Source organism: Heterodontus francisci, chromosome 19 (assembly GCF_036365525.1).
Source record: "Heterodontus francisci isolate sHetFra1 chromosome 19, sHetFra1.hap1, whole genome shotgun sequence".
NCBI classification, from domain to species: domain Eukaryota; kingdom Metazoa; phylum Chordata; class Chondrichthyes; order Heterodontiformes; family Heterodontidae; genus Heterodontus; species Heterodontus francisci.
Genome location: NC_090389.1, coordinates 50,507,013 through 50,532,972, shown reverse-complemented (window position 1 = coordinate 50,532,972; position 25,960 = coordinate 50,507,013). Strand labels below are relative to the sequence as shown.

The 25,960-nt window shown below is 40.5% G+C and overlaps 1 protein-coding gene across 5 annotated transcripts in view; it reads right to left on the bottom strand.

Moving 5' to 3' along the window:
• Positions 1-25,960, bottom strand: part of cadpsa (Ca2+-dependent activator protein for secretion a) — a 593,453-nt gene that overhangs the window by 49,961 nt on the left and 517,532 nt on the right. For all 5 annotated transcript variants that reach the window (XM_068051590.1, XM_068051591.1, XM_068051593.1 and 2 more), the window contains one exon: positions 24,159-24,266. In XM_068051590.1, coding sequence (XP_067907691.1) covers positions 24,159-24,266 — 108 coding nt within the window. The remainder of the gene's footprint in view (positions 1-24,158; positions 24,267-25,960) is intronic.

The following is a 25,960-nucleotide window of genomic DNA, read 5'->3' as shown; positions in this document are numbered from 1 at the left end:
CTCAAAATGTTTGCTCTTCAGTCTTCAATATTTCATGCTACTTTAACTATAACTCATCTAGAACTCTGCCATTTTATCCTATAATAAATCAAATACACCAAGCACCCCTGCCATCATGAATCTCCACTGGCTCCCTTCTCCAGGTTCATTGCCATTCTTGTTTTCAAATCCCTCCATAGTCATGGATCACCCTTCCCGTGTCTTGTCCATCCCTACATTTCAGCACCTTCCACTATTATCACTCTAGTCTTCTGAGCTGTCACCACCACTGGTTGCAGAATTTTCAGCCATCATATTCCTGCACTCTGGAACTTTTTTCTTTGAAATCTCTCTTTCCACCTTCAGAAGCTTCTTCAGAACCTTTCACTTCAGCTACCTCACCTCCAGTACCTTATCTCTGTTTTGCTGCTCAGTGTTCATGTTTTCCTGTAAAGTGTCTTGGGATATTTGGTATATTAAAGGCACTTTGTAAGTTTAAGCCATTGTAGTTGGCTGCAGGGTTGATTGCAGGAGTTTAGTGATTACTTTCTCAGATTGACGCAGCCTCTGCACGCACTGTTCCTGTGAGAGATTCAATATCTGGCACACCTGAGTTCCCACAGATTCTCCTGGGTTATGTTTACTTGACTTCTCTAAAGTACTCATCAAAGGCATACAAGCACAAGACCTATGTTGCAATGTTCAGTTATGTTTCTTGTTTTAAAATTCATTGAGCTCACTCTGATGATGTTCACCAACTCAAACTCTTCAGCTCCCTCTGCTGCTATGACATCTGCTTTGAACGTGGGTACTTAGCACACTGTGCGAATGAAGCTGCTGCTAAGTGAATGTGTAAGTTTCTCTTTAATTGCTGCTTAATAAGCACTTAACAAGCTAATGCTCAGTCCATGAAAAAAGGTGCACTGCATCTGCTTATGTCCAGGACCAAATTGTGGAGTGTGGGCAAAATTTAATACGCGCTCTATACATGAAAATTCGCACGTTTGTTACAAAAAAAATCTGATTTAATATTTGCATGTTAGAAGTTCATTCCGAAAATCTCACTGAACCATGTAATCAGCCAGTCAGCCTGTATAGCGGGTAAGACCAGTCAGAGAGAGATCAGACAAGGCATATAACATGCACAAGCTCTAACAATATTCATGGAACCATACTCTAGCATGAGTCAGTGTTTGCAGGAGAAGAAGGGGAAAAATGGAAAAGAAAGAAAATCCTTGCCTTATCAGCAAAATTCTTACCTTTCCATAAATGTACAAAGACTATTGTCAGGAACACACTGAAAACAATAATTAAAGTTGAAATAATTTAAAAAAATTTTGACGAAAGATATACAAGTATTATCTCCCAACCCATTCATCAAAATGATAATTATGAATGACCCACTAGAAAATAACAGCTTACTTTTTTATGCTTATATCGTTAAAAGCTATTTTAGCATTTTGTCATTAATTGATCCTGTGTGGGTATCAATGCTAGCTTAAACATGGCTTAAGTAAGGCCATAGATCTGTGGTGGAAAAATTGTCAATTGCAGCAAAAAAAAACTAATATATCCACTCCCGTTTCTCAAGTGTGGCCCTTTGGCCATTTACATGATTGGTGGTGCTCTGCTTTCTGACTGGCGTTTGCAGCCGAAGGCAAGGAATGGTAAGCATCATTTTCTATGCAGTCAGAGTTTCAAGGGAGAAGGACTGCCACTTCGGCAGGTGTGGGTTCTGATGCTTATAAGCGTATTGAAATATGACTGGCATTTTCTACCAAATAGGAAGCAGAAGGCAATATTATGTGCAGACAGTGGTACTAAGAGATCAATGACATCAAGAAATGAGCAGCAAAGAAATGAATAAAAACCTTGTGACTTTTTTGAGGATCAAGAATAATATAATTGTAGCTACAAAAGTATGATTTATTAATGGTGTATTGTGGAATTTTGTATTTAATAATGCTGAAATACTGAAACTTTGAGATGTCAAATGCTATTTAATTAGATTCTTCTTGAGGAGTGGGGAGAAAAAGTGAAACCTACTGTAGAATTATTTTTAGTTACCAAAACAAAAGACTTCATTACCCTCCTGTTGCAGAATAATGTAAAAATGAGTTCTCCTTGCAATACAGCTGAAGGATGAAGACATACGAGATGAAATCATGCGGAGTGTGCTACATTATTGCTTCAATTGTTGGTGCTGATTGCAATTCTACCCATTATTGAATCTGAAAGTCAGTGTAATTTTAAAATGTCAGTGCAGAGCTGAAGTTTGTACAGCTGTGTCCTATGAGAAATATCCAGGCTTCTCACAGTTAACCAAAATAAATTCCACCTGTGTGTATGAATCTGCTTTTTCTATATGTCAACTTTGCAAATACATGCAAATACAAGTGCGCATAATGCTTTTAAAATTGATATGCCTGTTTCCAAAATGGTAAGGGTTAGACAGCAGGGGTGGGATGCTATAGGCACAGGCCATTTTTAAAACTGGTGAAGATTAAGCAGCTGACATGGGTAGCAGGAAGAAGTGGCCTTGGTCACTTTAAAGTGAAAGTGACAAAGATTAGGTTTTAGGCATTGGTATGTGGGCAAGTGGGCAACCCTTTGAAAAACTTTTGAATAAAACTGGTGGGGGAGATAGGGATGTGGGTTGAGGTGGGGGAGACAGGGACGTTGGTTGAAGGGATGTTAATTTTGGTGGGTGGGAAAGAATGAGGGTTAAGGTTGAAGCATGAGTCAGGGAAGGGAGAATAGGAGGATGTGCAGTTGATTCATCTGGAGATGGCTGAAGATAGTACGAATAAAGGAATCAAGTTAGCAGGATTGATGGCAGATGTTGGGGGTTAGTAGATATGGAGCCTAAAGTTTAAGGCCAAAGAAGTAAGAAATGAATAAGGAAAGAATGCAGAAGAATAGTAAGGAAAATAATAAGAAATAAAGTGGAAGATAAGCAAGGATATGGGCATATCGGGAAAGAAGTTAGAAGTGTGAAGAGTAGGAATGCAAAGGCTATGGGCACAAAGGGAGAAGACTGGAAACATTAGCTGAAGTGATAGAGGGAAAGTGGGAAGGGATGTAAGGTGAAACAGAAGAGGAGAGGAGGCACACAATTGGTATGTAGAATGTGATGGGAATGACACACAAATGCTACTGGCAGCAGATGCAGCCTGCACCACACCTCCTACCCAAAAAATGAAAGAAGAAAAAGGAATAAAGGAGAGGATTACTAAGAAGGAAGAATGAAAAAGGGAGAAAGAAAAAGAACAGGAGAGAAACAAACAGAGAACCAGCAACTTAAAGGTAAAGTAAAAAAAAATACAGATTTCTAAGCAGGGAACAATCTAAGATTTTGGAATGTATTAAAAGAACAACCTCTAAAATAAAAGGAAATTAAACCACTAAAACAATCCATAAGGATTAAACAGTCTGATGAATATCCTTTGGGGTTCTCCCACTCAACTACCATAACTTTGGTTGAAAAGCCACAAATCTTTTCTGTGGTTTCTATGGCTCTTCTCCCACAGTTACAGCAGATGATTGGGAGAACCCCTGGGGAAATGAACCCCTTATATCTAAGCTTGCATACACAGAACACATGCCTTCTGGATTAGAATTAGAGAGATTCTAGTGATGTGTTGTGTCTTAAGACATGGAAACAGGGATTTTTCATAACTTTAGTTTTTGAGGATAATAGCATCATGTTACAAAACTAAATATTGTGTTAGACTGAAAATGTTCATGGTTTATTGAAATACATTGACTTTTCCTTTTGTGATTCACAATTTGTTCTAATTGTCTTCTGTACTGCCCCTAATAATTATTTTAATTTAAAGAGGTAATTATTGCTTTTATATAACACCTTATCATGTCAAAATGTCTATTTGACTCCTATTTATTTTATACTGGGTAATAATAGATTTCATTTTAGCTATTTAATAACATTTTTTGAAGTAAAACACAATTCAGGCTGTTTGCATGGCATAATTAAATGCTTCAAAAGTAACAAATAATACTTGTATTTAAATAGCACCATATCATATTGAATTACTTTTGGAATGCCATTCTGTGCCAGCAACATCCCACAAATGGCATGAAGATGAACAGCCAGCTAATCTTGATTTTTTTGGTGTGATGTTAGTTGTGAGAAATAATGAAGGGTGACATTTTGTTTCTCAGAACTTAAAAATAATTTTAAAAAAATTTCAAAAGGGGCAAGATTGGGCTCAGCTGTAGTCAAAAAGCTTATCAGCGTTCACTGTATAGGCTTACACACAAAGAATGGCTACTTGAGTGAGGCACCAGTGGGTGGCTATTCAGGTGGAAATGCACTCCAGCATGAGACAACGTCATAAGAAGAAGGGAAAACAGAGGGAGTGGGTGAGAAAATTTCAAGGGTATATAAAAAGGCTTCAAATTAAATCATGGCCTTTATCCATTAGCATTTATAAATTTGAAGCTGTAAAATTTTATTTCTGTCTCTTGATTGCTTATCTATAATATTTCAACTCCTGGCATATTGGCATTAAGCCCAATCGCTGAATGATTAATTCTTACTAGACCAAGGAAACCCACCATATCTGGTAACTGTTAAGGCCCAGACATATGCAGAAACCAAATCAATGACCATCTAATCCTCCAAAGGCAGATTAAGTATATAATTGACCTGTCTAATCCATGTATCATCTCCAGTCAAGTTTTAGAATGTCTGTTTCGAACTGGCACCTTGCCTATACGAAAACTACCTTACAGATCATAGCAGTGTATTTGATGAAAGCTAAAGAGATGGTTTTTGATTTGTAATCAAGGAGGCTGCTAGATTTAAGCAGATGAGCTACAGCTTAGCACAGCTGTTTAGGTCCTTATCTCTACACAGGCTGTTCTTCCAAGACTACATGAAGCAAAAAGAAATTAATTTTTGTATTACCTCGATAACCTTAAAAGCTTTATTGTATGATCTGACCTATTCAAATTACTGTTCGGTAGTACCTTCCCATAATATATTCTAATATCCTCTTTTGCCTATATATTGCACACTGAACAATGCTTCATATGAATAGGAAATCCATACAAAACACTCTCCCTATCAGGTGTCTTTTTAACATAACATACTTTTGTATAGATTCCAAAATCAATGCTATGGAGGGTATATTATTTATGACAACTAAGCATGAAACAAAGAAAGTAAAATACAAGCTAAATTGTAATTTATTGCTGCTTTTTGGTATTCATGATCATGTCCTATAATACAATGAGTATTGTTAGACCGAATGAAGGTGTAGCGTTCACATATGCTTACAAATCTTTTGCCTCAAAGTAACACCACTTTTAAAAAAAAAGTTAAACATGTAAGAAGCCAGGAATGTACAGACTGGAATAGACCATTGTGGCCCATCTGGCTGGCTCTCAGTGAAATTTGCAGTTTTAGATTCTAACAGAAGCCAAGGACTACTATTTACTTTTTTTAGTATATTCACTGAATTTTAATTATTTTATTTTTGCATAATTACATGATCAGGGGAAATTATTAGAAAAAAATTAAAAGCATGTGTTTAGAAGTAAATATAGATTTAATTTTAAGATTCCAACTTTATTCATTTGAGTATTTCAATTTCCAGTAAGTTTGCTTTATATTTTCATAAAAATTCTTTCTTTTTACCGTCAAGCACAATGAATGGACTTCATTTTTAAAGACATTATTGCTCCATTTTTGGAGATGATATTAAAAGCATACGTGGCACGTGTGGCACGCCCTGACTGTAAGGGTGTTGCGCTGGCATGCCAAGCATGCGCTGGAAGCATGCAAAGTGGGTGGATTGTAATGTTAAACAGTCTAATGCTAATTTGGTGCAAGATTTGCCATTTTGGACCTCACAGGTCCTGTTAATGCCCTCTCAAACATTGCCAGCTGAACATCCATTCAACTGCACAAGGGACTCCTGAGTGTTATTTAAAGAGATCACCACAGGATCTTTCTGTTGCTGCTGCAGAGTGAGTGGAAGTACAATGTTGAGTGTTACTGGAGGAGTTTGGAAATGTTTATGGATTTACAAGGGAGTGGTGCTGAACTGTGATAACTGTCAGAGGAGTTGGAAGACCTGTCAAGAGAAAGCCTGCTATCAGTAATGGGGCTATAGTTGCAGTTCTTCTTGGGCTGCAGCATGACTTGGAGATGGAGCACAGGCAGCAGACAGGGGAAGCAGTACGTGGAGGAGGAAGAGGAGGAGGAATGGAGAAGGCATTTGGGACCTCTTTGTGCCAGATGGGCTGTCTCAGCTACTCAGATTTTGGTACCCCTAAATCATATCCCCTCATCGCAGATGCTCTACAATTTTCCACCTTTCCATCCTTCTGCTGTGGACAATCATAGTGTTCTCTTGGTCAAAATCCTGAACCAAAAGACACCACCAAAAAAAAAAAGATCTTTAACACTTCCAATAATATAAACATTGTGCATTCTCTTAGTGCCAGTCTTACATATGCCTTTGCCTGTCCTGGCGCTCTGAGGCAGTGCTACCCCAGTGACTGCAGATGGCTTTGCAGGATGCCCTTGAGCAGCTATGGGCCTTGAGGCCCGGCTTTGGACTGCACCAACTCGGCATAAGCAGCATGGGCGGCAGTGACAGGACTGAATGGCTGAGTGGCAACAGCAAGGGGATTGGCAGATTGGCAGTGGTGGGAGCATGAATGCTCTCATTCTGAGAGAGGACAGCAGGTTTGTGTTCCCTGGAGCCACTGCCACACCACAGGGGTGGTGCCTCAGAAATCGTAGTAATCTACTGGCGAACAGGTTGCTGAACGGCTGTGAGAGCCAGTAAGCCCCTTTGAACACTGGCATTTGCAGCCAAGATGGCAGCAGTCTGAGCCTGCATGGCAACAAGCTGGGATCACATGACTTCAGTCTGAGCTTCTACTGCAGCACTGAGATGTTCGGTGGTTTCAGTCTGTGCTGCAATGGAAGCTAAGACATCAGCCAGCAGACGCTGCAACATGGCTGTGTCTACGATGCCGTTAGAGAGTTGGCCACCACTTATACTCTGGAAAGGATGGGCTTCAAGCTCTGTGGGAAGACTTGTGCCACATTGGAGCTGGACTTATCTATGCTGCTTGACAGTGAGAAGAGGTTTTGTGGCAGGCCTGCACCAAGCAAATCGCTGTGCATGCCCATCAGTGCTCTTTGTACGCTGCGCTAACAAATTCCTAATCTGAGTCCCCTGCAGCAGAACTTGCGTGCAACCTTGCCCACCGGTCAGCTGTCACACACACCACCCTTTCCCTGTGCCTTGGCTGTAGCCCACATGTACCCAGTGACCCACCACAACCTGATCCTGCATCTATACTATCCTCTAATGTATGTGTAGTGCCAGAATCTGAGCTGCTGGCTGCAAGTGTCAGATTAAGTAATGGTGCTTCTTCATCAGAGGTCTGCAGTTGCTCACACCCTTCAGGGTGAGGTTGCACCGACTGGCAAGGCTGCAAATCTTGGGTACCTGAAAGCAAAAGTGCAGAAGGGGATGGCCCACCATCCGTGGTTAACTAAAAAAAGTTAAAGATATTATCAAACTTAAAGAAAAAGCCTAGAATTGCACAAAGAAGGGTGTCAGGTCAGAAGATTGGACAGAATATAAAAAGCATCAAAGAATGACTAAAAGATAATAAGGAGGGAAGAATTAGAGTATGAGAGAAAGCTGGCGAGAAATATAAAAACAGATAGTAAGAGTTTCTATAGATATTTAAAAAAGAAAAGTTAACAAAGTGAGCATTGGACCTATAGAAAGTGAGACTGGGGAATTAATAAAGAAAAATAACGAGATGATAGATGAATTGAACAGATATTTTGCATCGGTCTTCACCATAGAGGATACAAGTAACATCCCAGAAATAGATGTAAATCAGGAAATGTAAGGGAGAGAGGAACTCAAGAAAATTACAATCACCAGGGAAGTGGTACTAAGCAAATTGTTGGAGCTGCGGGTTGACAAGTCCCCGGATCCTGATGGACTTCATCCTAGGGTCTTAAAAGAAGTGGCTATTGAGATAGTTGATGCGTTGGTTTTAATTTTCCAAAATTCCCTAGATTTGGGGAAGGTTCCATCAGATTGGAAAATAGCGAATGTAACTCTTTTATTCAAAAAGGGAGGGAGACAGAAAGCAGGAAACTACAGACCAGTGAGCTTAACATCTGTCACATGGAAAATGTTAGAAGCTATTATTAAAGATGTTATAGTAGGGCACTCAGAAAAATTCAAGGTAATCAGGCAGAGTCAATATGGTTTTGCGAAAGGGAAATCATGTTTAACCAATTTATTGGAGTTCTTTGAGGAAGTATCATGTGTTATGGATAAAGGGGAACCGGTGGATGTACTGTACTTAGATTTCCAAAAGGCATTTGATTAGGTGCTACATCAAAGGTTATTGTGGAAAATAAAAGCTGATGGTGTAGGGGGCAACATTTTGGCATGGATAGAAGATTGGCTAGCTAACAGAAAACAGAGAGTAGGCATAAATGGGTCATTTTCTGGTTGGAAAGATGTAACAAGTGTGCCACAGGGATCAGTGCTGGGGCCTCAACTTTTTACAATTTATATAAATTACTTGAATGAAGGATGACGGTTGCTAAATTTGCTGATGACACAAAGATAGGTAGGAAAGTAAGTTGTGAAGAAGACATACGGAGGCTGCAAAGAGATATAGATAGGTTAAGCGAGTGGGCAAAGATCTGGCAAATGGAGTATAATTTGGGAAAATGTGAAATTGTCTATTTTGGCTGGAAGAATAAAAATTAAACGTATTATCTAAATGGTGAGAGATCGTAGAGCTCTGAGATGCAGAGGGATCTGGGTGTCCTAGTGCATGAATCGCAAAAGGTTAGTATGCAGGTACAGCACGTAATTAGGAAAGCTAATAGAATGTTATCGTTTATTGTGAGGGGAATTGATGACAAAAGTAGGGAGGTTATGCTTCAGCTATACAGGACATTGGTAAGACCACATCTGGAGTACTGTGTACTGTATTGGTCTCCTTATTTAAGGAAGGATGTAAACGTGTTGGAAGCAGTTCAGAGATGGTTTACTAGACTAATACCTGGAATGGGCGAGTTGTCTTATGAGGAAAGGTTGGACAGGCTAGGCTTGCATCTACAGAGTTTAGAAGAGTAAGAGGTGACTTGATTGAAACATATAGGAATCTGAGGGGTCTTGACAGGGTGGATGTGGAAAGGATGTTTCCTCTTTTGGGAAAATCTAGAACTAGAGGTCACTGTTTAAAAATAAGGGGTGGCCCATTTATGACGGAGATGAGGAGAATATTTTTCTCTCAGAGGGTCGTGAGTCTTTGGAACTCTCTTCCTCGAAAGGTGGTCGAAGCAGAGTCTTTAAATACTTTTAAGGCAGAGGTAGATAGATTCTTGATAAGCAAGGGGGTGAAAGGTTATTGGGGGTAGGCGGGAATGTGGAGTTGAGGTTACAATCAGATCAACCATGATCTTATTGAATAGCAGAGCAGGCTCAAGGGGCCGAGTGGCCTACTCTTGCTCCTAATTCGTATGTCCGTATGTTACACCATCTGTTGCTTGTGCTTCATGCCAGATAGCAGGAGAAGAGTAAATTGGGATTTGAGAAGGTGCATAAGGCAGGAATATACTGTTATCCTGAATGTTCTTGGTGATGCCAGATGCAACAGCCTCAGTGACTGGTGGCCCCATGGTGCAGAGCACCCTCTTCCAAAGGGCTCAGGAGATGCAGGTGTGCCTGTCTCTGCTGTTTCCTGCAGTTATGTGCCACCTTGTCCTGCAAAAGGGAAGGATATCAGTGAGTATGTCGCAATGTGTTTGGATGATGTACCTGCCATAACTGAATAGCTGGATGTGTGTGAAAGCTGTGAGATGTGGGTATGAAGCTGGCAGTGTTGGTAAATGTGTGAGGTGAGGTGGAGCATCTGAATGTTAGGCATGAATCCTGATTGCTGATGGGTGAGTGATGGAGTGTGCTGCATTGAGCAGCCTGAGAGGTTGCAGTCTGGTGGGTTGGAGATGTCATTTGAAGATGAATTCACTAACTTTGGCCACATGTGTGAGGTCATTGAACTTTTTTTGGCACTGTACCCAGGTCCTCTGGGCCAGAATTGACCTCTGGGGCACCTGTCCCCGTTCCCTTTGAAGGATATGCCTTGAGGGCCTCCTGTGGAAACATCACCTCACTAAGTCCTTCAGTGTCACATCCGAGAACCTGGGAGCCTCCCTGTGACCTGTTGCTCCATTACCAGTCTTCTCCCTGCCACCTAAGCCTTTCTGAAACTGTTCCAGCAGCTTCTGTAGCCTGAGTACACCTCCACTTTAAGAGGGGCAGACTGCATTTAAGAAATACAGGTTAGCTGCATGTCATGTGCTGCCTGCCTCAATAGGACTGGCCATTGGATAATTACACATTGCAATCCCTGCACCTGAAAGTGGGTCTTATTGAGCTTTCCCCCCTTGTCTGCATAGCACAGAGTGAAAGTCAGCACTTCAAATGAGACCAACTGTGCACCTGTTCTTTTAGAAGTGTCGAGTCTAGTGGTTGTTCCAGTAACATTGTAAATGACCTTTTCTACAAAGTATAAATATCCTGCTCGTGCCACAACTACTCCCTCCTGATTAAAGTTGTCTGCAAATTGTCAGAGCTGACTAGCTCCATCCTTGAAAGGATAGCAACTTTGGCTGGTATGGGTCAGCATTTTCTAAAGCTGCCTTCACTTTTCAGCCACCCGACTGGCAAATATTACAAATGTATGTACTGAAGCAGAACTAAAAGCTATATTTCAACTAGACAATTGCAATTTAACATTGTTCTTCCACAGTGGCAGAATTCCATACAAAGAAATGGGTAGACATGACGTACATATTTTACTGGAAACAAGAGAATTCTAAACAGCATTTAATGTGCTGCTCCTGACCAATATCAGCAGGTCTGTGATCAGAGAGCAAACTACAGATATGACCTTCATTCAACCAACTCATCTTTCTCCTATGTGTTTTAGTGTCATCAACACTTAATACTAAATGTGTTATCTCTCCCAAAGCATATCTGGCTTGCAGCTCAAATTTAAAAAAAAATGCAAATTGAAGATTAAACATGGTCACAGAGCCATGGGTTCAACAGCAGGTTACATGAGCTTATTAAAATCTACGTTCAATTTTTCTAGGAAGCAATGGCCTTATGAGGAGCTCTGATCCAGATTCATTTCACAAAATGTATGACAGCATGGGATGAATACTTACTCCATTTCCTCGCTCTGAGGCATGGCAAGCTGAAGGAGCTGTGGTGTTCATACTGACAGAACTGGGCTTGAGTCCAGATTCTACAAAAACTACCTCAATACTTTAGAATCACGGGGATACAGCTTAAGACAGACCTTTCTCATGATCCGAACAACAGAGCATAAAGCAATTATCCCTTTTTGATAAACTAAGGCATTTATCCTACCTATTCAACTTGAGGCTGGAGACATTTGGGTGCCAAACTTTCTTCCATCTGGGAAGGAAGATCTTTCCTCCAAGGAAGAGGAATTAATTGCCTCTTTAGAATGAGAACCATGAAATTCCGCCTTACCCTTCTTGATCTACTGTGGAATCAGGATGATAAAAATGCAAAAAATAGACCGAGTTGATTACTCTAACCCAAATGATGGAATCTGAAGTTGAAGGTATAGGGTTGTTGGCTATATCTGCAGGAAGTTGAACTGAAACTATAGATTTTTAGATTTATGATTTAGATATACAGCACTGAAACAGGCCCTTCGGCCCACCGAGTCTGTGCCGACCATTAACCACCCATTTATACTAATCCTACATTAATCCCATATTCCTACCACATCCTCACCTGTCCCTATATTTCCCTACCACCTACCTATACTAAGGGCAATTTATAATGGCCAATTTACCTATCAACCTAGCTCTAGTCATTGTTGCAGTGTAACTGATATGGATATTACTATCTTATAATCAAATATTCTTTCCATTTCCTGGATGAATCCCCAGTCTTGAAAGTTGCATTTGCGGCCAGGTAAGGCAGAGAAAGATTTTGTCAGAGCTTGATCCTTTACACCAAATTGTTTTTTTGGAGTGACCAACCATTTTGAAGAATTGAAGCATGGTTACATGCTAAAAATTCATTAATATTCTGGTACAGGTACAATCATAGGTCGAGTCTGAAATCTATGTAAATTGCTTTCTGTCTATCTTTTTACTTAGGCAGCCTGCAGGTAAATAAATATGGCCCACTCTGGTAGCTGTAGAATGTAGTTTAGTGAGAAGTTGGTTGGGAGGAAGTGAAGTTATTGTACAGGCAGTAATTGGTATTTATAGGGGAAAAGTAATATTGACATTATCAGTACTTGACTAGTGAATACTGGGAAAGCAAATATCTGAGGAGAGAGCCAAGACGTTTGTATGATAATGGGTTTTGTGGGGGTGGGGTAGGTGTAGGTGAGAGTATGGAAGGGGGGACATGCATATTTTGGAGATGGGTAGTGGGTATGGGTGAATTGGTGGAAAGAGAGTGAAGGATGGGACCATGGTAAGAGTTATTGTCTGAATACATAGATGCAGAGCAGATTTAGATGGAATAAAGGACTTGGACAGACAGCAGGGATCAAGTGGAAAGAAGGAATCATTGATCAGAGGAGAAAAAGGGGAAGGGAATCAGGCAGAGGAAGTTATTGGATGATGTAGCCCATGAAAGAGTGGATAGAGGCAGGCCAAGTGGAGACCAAGTCATCGAAGAGTGTAGAGAAAGTAAAGCTGAAACCAACAAAGCCACAGGAACAGAGTAAGATCAGAGAGGAATGAAGAAAGGTAGCTATAGAGGTGGGGGACTGATGAGAAAAGGCAGCTACAGATGAGTATAGGCCATGCAAGGCCAAAGGAGACAAAGAATAATGTGTAAACAGACAGAGGGAGACATGGAGGAGCACAGCCTAAGCGGACTGAAGGAATCACAGGGGTGTAAAGAGAAAATGGACAGAGTGAGCTGTGGAAAAATGGAGCATTGGAGAAATAGAGAAAAAGCAGGGCTGACTGGACAGAGGAGAAGGAGGAGTAAAGCTGAAGTAAAAGCTGATGGAAGGAGCCATGAAGGAGAGGGAAACAAGCAGAAAGAGGATCAAGTGGGAAAGGGTAAGATTAAAGAAATAGGCAAAGACAAATGAATGCCGACAGCATGGGACCAAAACCACCAGACAGGAAGGCAACAGAGGCAGCATTGTCGAAGAGTGAGCTACATAGAGTGATCCAAAATGGAGAGCGCAATTAAGTTTACAAATCAGATTAGTGAATTACAAACAGTACAAAAATGTGAGACAATCACAAATCAAAGAAGGTAAAACGGAGAAGTTATTATAGCTGGAATAGATTTTTTGCTCTGTTTAAAGTCAAAGAAGATTCTAACATTAACTGTAAAACAGAATCTGCCTGATTTCAGTAAATCTCAGGCGAATGGTACTGTGCAGCAAAATGCCAACTCAGGGATAGGGACCAACATGTTGCACCACGGACATTTAACAAATTTATTGGGCTGAATTTTACTGACACCCTGACGTTGGGGGTCATGGTGGGGATGGGCAGAAAATGCGTCCGGGAGAGGCCCGCCATGGACCTTGATGCTGGGAAGCCACGGCTTGACTTTGCCAGCAGCGTAACATAAACAAATTAATTACCGTTATGCTCCCGCCATCTGTCCTGGAGTGATCTTCGTGCCGGTGGCTGGCACTCCCGCACCTTCAGATCCCCGTCCGGGGAAACCGAGGCGGAACACTGGTGGGGAGAGGAAAGCAGGTAAGTTTCTCAGTGTGTGGGGATGGCGGGGGGGAAGCGGTGTCAAAGTCATATTATTGGTGTAGGGGATGGTGGGAAGGGTTATAGTGTCACGTTTATGCACTTGGGAGGGGGGAAGGTCAGCTAGACAAGGTAAGTATTTTGGTGGGGCGGGGGGGGGGGGGGGCGAAGAGGGCAAGTAATTAATTCTATGGTTATTGGGGGAGGGGCGGGACAGGGGCAAGATAAATTTATTTAACTTTTTTATATCAATGTACCTTTAAATATTTTAATGGAACTGTCAGGCTCGAAGCCCTTTAAAATTGTGTCAGCGCCTGTGCACAGTCAGCTGACGCCATTGCTGGGGCTTAACAGCTCGCCCCCTCCACGTCATCACGGGTGGGGGTGGGGGGCGGTCCGCCCCGGCTATTTAAATGAGTGCTTAATATCATGGCGGTTCCGTGATGTGTGGCCCACATGGACGGGCCGCCATTGTTTTCAGCCCATTGACTCAGCCATGGACATGGGTGCAGTTAACCTGTATATAAAGTGTATAGCCAACCTAATGCCATCAAAACACAGTATGACTAAAAATCATTTTTCCCTATGTAGTGATATAACTGGCACTGTTTTTGCTCGCACAAGTAGTCAATGTCTGCCTGCACACTTGATGAGCAATCCAGAGAATTCGGACAGATGTCCATCTGTCAGCAATGATCCTGATCTCTTTCTCTCTCTCCATCCCTCTCCCTCTCTCTCTCTCTCCTCCTTGTGTCCCCCCTCTCTCCCTCCTCTGTGTCCCCCTCTCTCTTCCCCCCAACTCTCACCTGTGTCCCCCACTCTCCCCTCTGTGTCCCCTTCTCTCTCCCCACACTCTCCCCTCTATGTCCCACATGCCTCTCCTTCTTCCTCCTCTCCCCTCCACCCTTGCCCCTCCCTCTCTCCCCTGCCCCCCTCCCTGTCCACCCTTGCACCCCTCCCTCTCCTCACTCTATCCCCCTCCCCTCTCTATCTCTCTCCCCCCCATCTCTCCCCCTTCTCCCATTCTCTCTTCCTTTCCCTCTCTCCCCCCTCTCTTTTTCTCCCCTTTCTCTCTTTCCCCCCTCTCCCTGTCTCTCCCCCTCCCTCCCCCTCCCCCTCCCCCCCCTCCCTGTCCACCACGCACCAGGAGCGGAAACACATTGCTGCTCAGCACCAGCCCAGCTCTCTGAGGGAAACCAGGGTGTTTGGAGAGCTGAGAATGTGGACTGTCTGCCTAAAATAAACAGCTTGCTCTGGCTCAAAGAAGTCTTGCCTTTCCAGTTCTATCATTGCTGTTCTACTCACAGAAACACTCTCTGTGGCAGATTCTGCAGGTCAGACATGGGCAGGGCGCACTTGATTGACGGCACCAGTCTTCCCACCTCCTCCGCACTCTGATTGGATGGAGGTCTGCGCGCAGGCAAACCATTCGTGCTTTTGATTGGCAGGCAGGATACAAAACTTTGGTGGGCTGTAGGAACTAGTCCGATGCCCTGATCCTTTGTAATTACTTGTGCTCCTAATAATTATAAATGTCTTGCTCCAAGTCTTTAAACCAGTGTTTTAAAACAGAACTTTAAAGGCTTGGAGCAAGACATTTAAAATTACCACAGACCTCAACATTTTTACAACGGACACGTTGCTGACCCCTGTGCCGACTTAACTTGGAATTGCAAATCTTGAGAGCGATGAGGGCTGAGAGGTAAGTATAATCTAAGTATATGTTAGGTTTAAACCTCAGCTGCTCAAACCTAATACCTTCCTGACCTTCCCATATATGGCAGGAATTGTGCACTATATGTAAAGCTGCTAATATATTGCACATCTAGTTTAAAAATATCAAGAGTCCAAAGTCAAACATTTGGGCTACACTGCATTTAACCTATTTTCAGTTTTAAATGTTCTGGCTCATGACTTCTGTATTTCCTGTTTCCAAGTGATTTAACTGTGAAAGATCATACTTCGGACTTTATTCAATGAATCTGAATATCCAAGTGTCATATAATATCAACTGTATTTTTTCTAACCATTGTGTTAGTATTTTTTGAAGATAATTGCTAACAAGTTAAATGCAACTTCCCTTTTATGAATACATGCTAACTACCAAGCTACATTTTTCTGAAAGTACCGCTATAACTGAAAAGCAATGAAGTAGAAGCAAGAACAACAGAAACTTGTATTTATATATCACCTTTAAAGTAATAAAATGTCTCAAGGTGCTACACAGGCATGTTATAAAACGACATTTGATTCCAAGCCATAAAAGGCAATATTAGGGCAGCTGGCCAAAAGCTTGGTCAAAGATGTAGGTTTTAAAGAGTATCTTAAAGGTGGAAAGAGTGCTAGTTAGACAGAGAGGATTAGGGAGGGAATTCCAGAGCTTAGGACCTAGACAGCTGAAGGCACGGCCGCCAGTGGCGGAGTGATTAAAATCGGGGATGCTCAAGAGGTCAGAATTAGATGAGCTCAGATATCTTATTGGGTTGTGAGGATGGAGGAGATAACGGAGATAGGGAGGAGTGACGCCATGGAAAATGTTAAAATTGAGGCATTGCTTAACTGGGAGGCAACGTAAGTCAGTGAGCACAGGGGCGATGGGTGAATGGACAGCAGAGATTTGGATGACTTCAAGTTTACGGAGGGTAGAATGTGGGAGGTTAGCTAGGAGTGCGTTGGAGTAGTCAAGTCTAGAAGTAACGAAGACAGGGATGAGGGTATCAACAGCTGATGAATCAAGACAGGAGCAAAGTCAGGTGATGTTATGGAGGTGTCAAGAAAATCCCATATGCCACATGAGAAATATTAATTTAATTGGTTGGAAACTTACAATAGACTTTTAATGGAAATAAATCCTATAGTAACTTTTAAAAAACTAGCAGCCAAGATGCCCACTACAATTTACATCTGAAACACCAGGAGATTGAACTGCAGACAGAAGTCTGAGAAGCCCTGGACGCAGAACAATGGCTAGCTCTAAGTAATTGAATTACCTAGCATTGCTTCATTAGCACGGCAGTCCAGGCCATCTTGACACATTGACTTTGAAAGAGAAAACCCCTCCTAGTGTAAATATTGGCATCCTGGAACCTGTGGAGCCAATTCTGAATCTTGTATCTCATTAAAAACAAGGGGGAATTGAGTGAAACATGTGACTGTCTGTCCATCTCTGAAAAAACAGGTATTTTGTTACACTCACAGACAGAAGACAAGCAGTAACTGAGTGTGCAGTAGCAGAAAACTGCATGCTTACCTTTCTCTCTCCCCAGAAAACATCAAGTTTAAAAACTGTCTGCGACTGTGGACACTCCAAGCTTACAAACTGCTACAGCCAGCAACCAGGGGAAGCGAGCCAACTACAATTCTGCCTTCAAGAAAACCCTGAGAAAAGCAGGCCAACCACAAAGCGCACTTTGACCAGCGAGAACTTCAAGAATACAACTTTAGCTGAGGACTACTGGATCATCCATTTCACAGACTGTGCATTTAAGTTCCATTTATTCTGGACTTTAATCCAACCATCAGATCGATTTTTCCCTCTGTAATCTATTTGTGTGTGTGTGCGTGTGATTCTCATTTGAATGTGTGCATGAATGTGTAGCTTTTTCTTTTAGTGTTTTTATATTGGGGTTAAAGTGTTAAGTGTAATAAACTTACCTCGTTCTTGTGCAAACTCAGGAAAACCTGTCCAATTGGTTCTTTCACAATCACAGTAAAGGTAAAAAGGTAAAACACTCCCTGAGGTGGTAAGCACAATCACTATTTAAAAAAGGAATAGCGAGAGGGGAGCCTGAGACCCTCTCCCCACCTGGCCATAAAAGAGGTGGAAATAGACAGTCTTAGTGATGGTGTGGATATGTGGTCGGAAGCTCATTGTAGGCAATATCATCCTGGGGTCAAATATGATACCAAGGTTGCAAAAGTCTGGTTCAGCCTTGGACATTTGCTGGGGAGAGGGATAGAGTCATAGAGTCGGTAGTTAGGGAATGGAGTTTGTCGCGGGGACTGAAGACAATGGCTTTGGTTTGTCCAATATTTAACTGGAGGAAATTTCTGCTCATACAATACCGGAATTCAGACAAGCAGTCTGATAATTTAGTGACAGTGCTGGAGTTGAGTGAGGTGGTGGTGAGGTACAGCTGGGTGTCATCAATGTACATGTGAAAATCGATGCTGTGTTTTTGGATGATGTTGCTGATGGGCAGCATGTAGATGAGAAATAGGATGGGCCAAGGATAGATCCTTGGGGGATGCCAGAGTAACACTGAAGAGTGGGAAGAGAAGTCATTGCAGATGATATTCTGACCATGATTAAATAGATAAGAATGAAACCAGACCAGTGTAGCCACCAGCTGACTGACGGTGGACAGAAGCAAACAGAGAAAGGAACATAAACACTGGAAAATGATTTGCTACTGTAGTATCCAACACACTGGAGGCATTTTTAACACACCTCACCTGACAGGAATGGGCCAGGCGCACAGTTAAAATCACTTCCAAAAACTTAGCGACCTATTCCCACTCAATTCCCGGCTATCATCACCTTAACTAGGCCATTTATTAAGTGGCTGAGGTGCCTGCTTGATTCAGGCAGGAGCCTCATTAATTGTGGTCCTGTGATGTTATTAGGACCCCCATCGAATTGGAAAGGAAAATCCTGTAGGATGTAAAATGGGCTGCTGATGTGCTGCTGTCTGTTTTGCACCATTGCCCATGATGAATTTCACTCCCAAAGTTCTAACAATTGTTCTGGTGGGTAGAACAGTACAACTAATAGATCATTCACATGATGAAACTTTGTAATCCATTATATAATGGCACAGCATATATGCAAACATATGCATAAATACATGAAGCCTTTTTGGTACCAGACTATAGGTGACACATCCTAAAGTACATTACAAATAACTACAAGGTAAATTGCAACAACTTGTTTGCAATCTTATAAGTTATCTTTGCGTAATGAGGTTTGTAATAACAGAAAGACACAGGTTAAGTTACTTCTACACAACAGAGGTTTATGAAAGGAACATGCATATCAGCCATATGATAGATAAGAAGAATTATATATTTGAGCTAGTCAAAGGCTTCATTTTGTATGCCAAATTATGCCTTATCGGTGAAAAATGGCTTAAATTTTTATTATAATCTTCATCCAAACCAAATAACTGAACTTAATGCAGTGACTGTTGCTAAGATTTCAGATCAACAGATTTCAAAGAGTTTGCCACATGTCATGGAAAGGGTACTAAAAAGGATTTTTGAAGTAAAATAAATTCTATATCATGTATTTCATGTAATTTAAACAGAAAATTTACTCTTCATTTGAAACAAAAATATGAATCATTAAATAACATTTAAGGCTCATTCCTCTGTAATTGGGGCATAAACCAACAAGTGGAAAGTTATAACAACTCAAATGTCTAAACACAGTCTGGTGCCATTATGTAATAATATGTTTAACAAAATTGTAGTACTTACAGTCTTTACAGTTGTAATTATGCCACTCATTGCAAGTCTCTTCCCACTTATGTTATTTCCATCCAATAAACTGCACCCAATATACTGAAATACTGCATAACACTGTTATCAAACACAGTAACAAGTCATATTTTCCAACTATTGCATTTTAAGTAGTTCCACAAAAAAAGTTCTTTGAAAATGCAATTTATAGGTAATTTAAAGACACGTAGCTAATGATTTGTAAAATATAATGTTTTTAGCTCGAAGAGGGAATGGGCAAATTCTGATAACAGTTAAAAAAGATGGAATCAAATACTTTTAATTTGTTCACTGCTTGCTGAACAGTAAACATTATAGGTACTATGATTATAGTGATTTACAGTAAAGTTTGCACCACTATAAGGTATTGACTATTTTTAGCAATATCAGTGTTGCCATTTTTAACCAACCGAATTTGGTGTCAATTGCACCTTATTAGCTCTTGATGTAAGCATAGCATCACAATCACTGATGTGAAGAGATTTTATTAAGAGCTTCTTCCTAGTAGTCAGTTTCAAATATAAAATACTCATTAATCAGCAGACTAAAGGTTGGATCAGGACTGTTTTTGCTATGTAAATATTCAAGTCAATGGAGAGCAAAATTGGGTAGGGTATGAACATGCCCCTTTCCTGCCCAGCGGGATAGGTTAAAATTACCCCTCTACATATGCATGCCTGAAATCCCTTCAAAATATCTTGCTCTGCAGCACCAGTGTTAAACTTTTAATACATGGATACAGATATTTATTAATAAACGGCACAGTGGCGCAGTGGTTAACACCGCAGCCTCACAGCTCCAGGGATCTGGGTTCGATTCTGGGCCCTGCCTGTGTGGAGTTTGCAAGTTCTCCCTGTGACCGTGTGGGTTTTCGCTGGGTGCTCCGGTTTCCTCCCACCGCCAAAGACTTGCAGGTGATAGGTAAATGGGCTGTTGTAAATTACCCCTAGTGTAGGTAGGTGGTAGGGAATATGGGATTACTGTAGGGTTAGAATAAATGGGTGGTTGTTGGTCAGCACAGACTCAGTGGGCCGAAGGGCGTGTTTCAGTGCTGTATCTCTAAATAAAATAAAAAAATATATGTGCATATTATTTTCCAAAACTCTGACTGTGTCTCATACCTCTAGTTAAATACTGAGTTATGCTGAACAGTGTGGAAACTGGAGACTAACTCCTGCAAAGCTATTTAAAAGACTGAATCAAACTCTCTTAATATCTATACTTCTTTCCAGACAACTACTACCTTAAAAAGGAAAAGAAAATGATACTTTTGGAGTAATTCTACCAGACACCATTACCTGCTGCTTTCTAAAGAAATGAAATACATTCCTATATTTGAAGCAAAGCACAATGTATTAAAGTGATTTCTGTGACCCTGAATACAACGATGAAATGAAATTATGAGGCACAACAGAATTTCAAAGTTGACTTGGTCACCTAATTTCCTTCCCAAAGAAGATTAAATAAAGAACATGGAAAGTAATATTAGAAGCTGCATAATCTCCTGAAGGCACAGATATCTGAACAACACTATACAACAAAATTGTGTACAATAATATATAATACTGCTTGCTTAGAGATCCCTTTTAAACACGTATTTGATAAAAAAAAACAGTGAAGTGATTAAAAGAATTTATGAATAGCGAAGGATTACTTCAAATATTCTTAGGTACATGACAGAACTAACATCATCCGCCCCTGTTTAAATGTGGAAAACAAAGATGGTAAATCACAAAAGGTAAACACTAAGTGGCAGTGGAGGGGAAAAGAAAGAAAAATAAGGGAGAAAGCAGCATTTTACTGTAATTATGCTATGATTTTAGAATTCATCCACATTAATACCTACAAATTCTAACTAGTTTATTTTATATTCAGGGTAATTTGAGCCAGCTATCTTCTATGTTATCTTTAACTGTGCCCACAGAAAATCAGTTCTGTCCATTCACAAATGAAGGAAGCTGGCTATTTCCTATTTTTATATTGTGAAAAGTAGGTCAATTTAAGTCATTGACCCTAAATAAATTATATTTCTTCATACTAAGCTTAAAATAGTGATATGTATCTGTACTAATTATTTTTCATGTATAACATATTTCTTTAGTATATGACCCATCCATTTTTTTAATCAATCAGGAATATAAGCATAATCTACTGAAGACCATTTCAAATCATAACCTGAAACCAGTTGATTACTGTTAATATATGTAAGAATTAAACATGCCAGTCATTATGTTCTGATTACTGTATAAACTAGAAAAGTAAACATGCTGCAATGTATCAGTCAGTACTTAGTGCACATGTTTATACTCTCAGAAGCAATGCATAGTTTTATAATTTGATTTACACATATTCCCAAATTATTACAATAGAATTTAATTGAATTTAACTGTAATTACAATACGGGAAGAAAATATTAAAGCTGTTCCCACTAGCTGTGCTCCCAGTTGAAAAGACATTGCCCAGTGAACATCTTTAATTAATTTCTGTCAATCAAAATTTATTTTCCAAAATTGTTCAGATGCCACCTTTAAAGAGAAAAGCTTTGAAGGAAGTACTCAATCAGTGAATACAGGAACGTAGCTAAGTGTCTCGAAACCTTTTCCAAATTGTTCAAAATTGGTCTCTTTCTTTTGTTTATTTTGAGTTTCAGATATTGGGGGTTTCTTTTCCTTAAAGTGGTTGCATACAAATGCAATGCATCAAAACACAGCAATCAAAAAACTGTCTGGGTTTCAGAAAGTAAGCTATGACAAAATAGATGATCGAGGGACATGTAAATGCCAGTCCTGTAATCTTAAAAATGTAATATAGTGTTTACTTAGAATTACACAACTAGTAGGCATTGTTTGCTATTTGTAGACCAACCCATATATGTTTTATTGTTCACACTGCACACAAACATAAAGACAGCAAATACTCTGGCTGCAGTTGTGTTAGAGGCCAGAGTATTCTGCAGTTCAAGATGACAGCATAGGAATGCAGTAACTAATCATTGCAATAAGAAAGGGCTGGAAGCTTCTGCAGAAGATCGCTGAACTCTTAACTGGAGACCACACATTTAAATCTCAAGAGTACTATTAATGAAGCAAGAGACCTTACTTTGGTGAGTTTTACTAGTTCTCATACACATTATTAGGGAAGATCACAAGCTGATAAAGACTAGCCCCACCCTACAGAATTTTATCTGTTGTCAGCCAGATATATTGCTACCAATGATGGTGGTGATGGATAAGTTATGCAACTAGAGACCACCCAGCCAACTGGCAGCTGGCAATGGCAGGGACATAATAGGTTTGGGGGGATGAAGAAATAAAGTAAAAATCAAAAAATGCATCAGGGAAATTTATTGCAACACAATTGGAGAAAATGGCATACTAACTAGACATTAGACAGAATCAATCAACATAACAACTGACTCACCATTGAACTGCTTGACTGTCAGTATTTACTCAATACCAAAATTGGTGATTCCCATGGTACAATGGTAATTGAAAGTTAGTCATTTAGTTGGATTGACCATGTCTCCAATGTCTACCAGATGGGTGATCTTTTCCCCATTTCTTACAACCTTTAAAATCCCTGTTAGGCATCCATGCATAGAGCTTTGAGGAGCTCCTAATGTGCTTTATGCATGTATGAAACATTCTTGTAAGATGTGGGTCATGATAGTAGATGTACACAGGAAGATTATTTGACTGAAAATCGTGCCACTTGATACAATGTGACAAAACACTGGATGTGAGAGATAAGTTTCATTTTAATTATTGGAAAATGGATGAAAGAAAGGGTAGAGATGGAAAGCAATTAGAAAGGAATAAAGGATAGGAAGGAATTTTGTCAACAGAAACTGGACATTTGACACAGCCATAATAAAAGCAAATGAGCAAGGTAACATAATATGAAACTGCTCTACTAAACAAAGCCCTCAATCAGAACAGTGCCACCTAAAGTAGAAACTATAAAAATTAAACATTATAGTAAACAACTTTAAAAATGTAATACAATACTTTGAAGGAAAGTGCCCTGCCAGATATATTCCTTTAAACACTATAGAATATTGCTAACAATCTTACTAAATAGATAAGCTCTAAAACAGAGTGGAAACAACAATGGATTATTGAAAAAAATGAAATCTATGTGCACATTGCAAACCACAAAACGACAGAAAGCAGTGGTTTACCAAATGGTACAATGGACAAATAAGTTCTAAACATTCTACAGGTAATCTAACTAAATACACTAACGCACTAAATTTCATTAATAATTCCGTCAAAGTTGTCTTAATCTTTCACAGCAAATAATAACCTTAACCACAGTTTATCTATTCCAATTGCGAAAAATAAATTTCTTTACCATTTACTGCACAAATGTCTCTACATTAAGAGTTCACATGAACATTTAGCTTCCATACCACGGATTCACGACTATCGGTATTCTATACATTGATGAGACTCAAGAACACAAAAGTATATTGCCTTGTGGGTACCTAACAGTTACACAGAGATAAAAACAAGCATCTAATTTTTATATTACTTTATCATATATATTCTGTGTGCACTGGGGAAGATACTGTTCCATCTCTTACAAAAGTTGTTCATAGACTTGAGCCAATAAAACTTCCTCATAAGAAAGCACTGTGACAGAAGTCACATGCAGACAGACCAGGAGCTGACACAACATACATGGTAGATTACAGTGCAGAGCCAGAACAGAGAGAGGCAGAGAAGAGCCTGAGTCAGAGGGACAGAAAAGAGCTAAACAGCCACTGAATTCGTCTCAAAATGTGACTTATCCCTCTTTCTTTCGTATTGTCACATTTTGGATGGTCTCCTCCCTGACTAGCAAGGAGGAGAAGGCATTTACTTACATCAAATAACCTTTCTATATACATCTCCTCATTGACCTTGTCACGCAGGATATCCTGACTCTGGCGAACAAAGGTCACGTAGGCATCTGCCAAATCCATCCCAGGTTTCTGGTAAGAAAAAAAGAAATGCAAAATTACATTAGATGGTTTGCATTTTTTAAGGCTATAACTCCTTTTCTTCAATAAATACTGCAAGTTTTCCTGCACCAGCCAAACAGTAGACAGTTTAATGATATGTGAATGAGGTTTCAGATGGTGATTGGCATGTAGCAAAAGCAAAGCCTATTCAACACTATAATTACCTAAATTGACCATAGAAAGTGCATTCAGCTATTTAATCTCCAAGCAAAAAAGAAAGCTCTCTAAAGTCCTTACACAAACTGAAGTTTTCAGATAATCTAATTTAGCCAATCTTTTTCTTTCTGTATATAAATATATACCCATATCTATTCTTCTTGTTTCTATACTTTTCATTATAAAGTGAGCATTTTTATAAATGGCACATTCTTTCCTGCTTACACCCTATACAGTTCCAGTCCACATTCCATAATCTGACTCACTGCAATAATACAGCAGTCAACATTAATAGCCAGGCCGCATGATGGCACAAGGTTAAAGCTTTTCAATGTACCACAGTGATAAGTGCCTCCAATTTCTCAAATGGCTGGCTGCAACTTCAGCCACAAAAGCCCTGGAGAAACCAATTAAAAACTAGAGAAAAAGAGGTAATGGGTAACACAGGATACCCTCACCCAGCTCCTAGAAATTAAATTCCTAGCTAAATGTGCATGGAACTATGATCCATTTGTTTACTGATCCTCTAAATAAAGTTGAAAGGTTAGAGAATTTGAAAAGTGCACAGAAAAATGTCAAGTCCAAATGTGGAAGTCAGTAGAATGTCCCCCTCTGAACTTGAGGCACTCCGTTCTCTCAGGTCTAACCCCAACATGGTCATCAAACCTGCAGACAAAGGTGGTGCTGTTGTTGTATGGCGTACCGACCTCTACCTTGCAGAAGCTCAACGCCAACTCACAGACACCTCTTCCTACCTCCCTCTGGACCATGACCCCACCACCGAACATCAAGCCACCGTCCAAAGGACAGTCACTGACCTCATCTCCTCTGGAGATCTTCCCTCTACGGCTTCCAACCTCATAGTCACACAACCCCGGACAGCCCGCTTCTACCTCCTTCCCAAAATCCACAAACGGGACTGTCCCGGTAGACCCATTGTGTCAGCCTGCTCCTGCCCCACTGAACTTATTTCTTCCTATCTAGACTCTATCTTTTCTCCGCTGGTCCAGTCTCTTCCCACCTACATCCGTGACTCTTCTGACGCCCTACGTCATTTTGACAATTTCCAGTTTCCTGGTCCCAACCGCCACCTCTTCACTATGGACGTCCAATCGCTCTACACCTCCATCCCCCACCAGGATGGTTTGAGGGCTCTCCGCTTCTTCCTGGAACAGAGGCCCAACCAGTCCCCATCCACCACCACCCTCCTCCACCTGGCTGAACTTGTTCTCGCATTGAACAACTTCTCCTTCAACTCCACACACTTCCTTCAAGTAAAAGGTGTCGCTATGGGTACCCGCATGGGTCCTAGTTATGCCTGTCTTTTTGTGGGATATGTCGAGCATTCTTTGTTCCAGTCCTACTCAGGCCCCCTCCCCCAACTCTTTTTCCGGTACATTGATGACTGTATCGGTGCCGTTTCCTGCTCCCGCCCCGAACTAGAAAACTTTATCAACTTTGCTTCCAATTTCCACCCTTCTCTCACCTTTACATGGTCCATCTCTGAC